Source organism: Cystoisospora suis (genome assembly GCF_002600585.1).
Source record: "Cystoisospora suis strain Wien I chromosome Unknown contig_1534, whole genome shotgun sequence".
Taxonomy (NCBI): Eukaryota; Apicomplexa; class Conoidasida; order Eucoccidiorida; family Sarcocystidae; genus Cystoisospora; species Cystoisospora suis.
The window spans coordinates 21,121-21,538 of record NW_027154334.1 but is presented as its reverse complement, the minus strand read 5'-3'; the positions used below and the strand labels follow the sequence as shown (position 1 = coordinate 21,538).

General features: G+C 44.3%; 1 protein-coding gene across 1 annotated transcript in view; it reads right to left on the bottom strand.

Annotated features, from left to right (window-relative positions):
* CSUI_003437 (wd g-beta repeat-containing protein) overlaps positions 1-418 on the bottom strand; it is a 15,791-nt gene that overhangs the window by 8,195 nt on the left and 7,178 nt on the right. The window contains exon 5 of the mRNA XM_068063635.1: positions 109-384. Within this exon, the coding sequence (XP_067924388.1) occupies positions 109-384 (276 nt within the window). The remainder of the gene's footprint in view (positions 1-108; positions 385-418) is intronic.

Genomic DNA, 418 nt, shown 5'->3' with positions numbered 1-418 from the left:
CTATCTATTCATATTTGTTCTATGATCTATCTGAAAAAAGAAGTCGAGGAGGAGGTGCAAATGTAGTTTCTCTACAGTAGAATGATATAAAGACTCATATGAGCTTACCGAGGGATGAGAGGTAGCAGACACAACTGTAGATGAATTGAGAATAGCAACCGAACATATAGGAGAGTTGGAGTTCGAAGGAAGAAGATGGTGCTTATTCTTTTTCTGAAGATGAGGGGGTCTCTTGAACTCTCCCCGATGTAGACAAGACTGAAGATTAAATCGATGCATCGAGCCATCTGAATAGCCAACGACGACGAAGTTCCCGCACCCACTCACTGCTACGGCTGTAGCTGCAGCTGTGGAGTGTCTAGACACCCGAAGAGCCTGAGGGACCTAAAGGTTGTCAAGCAAACATAGGGAAAAAACG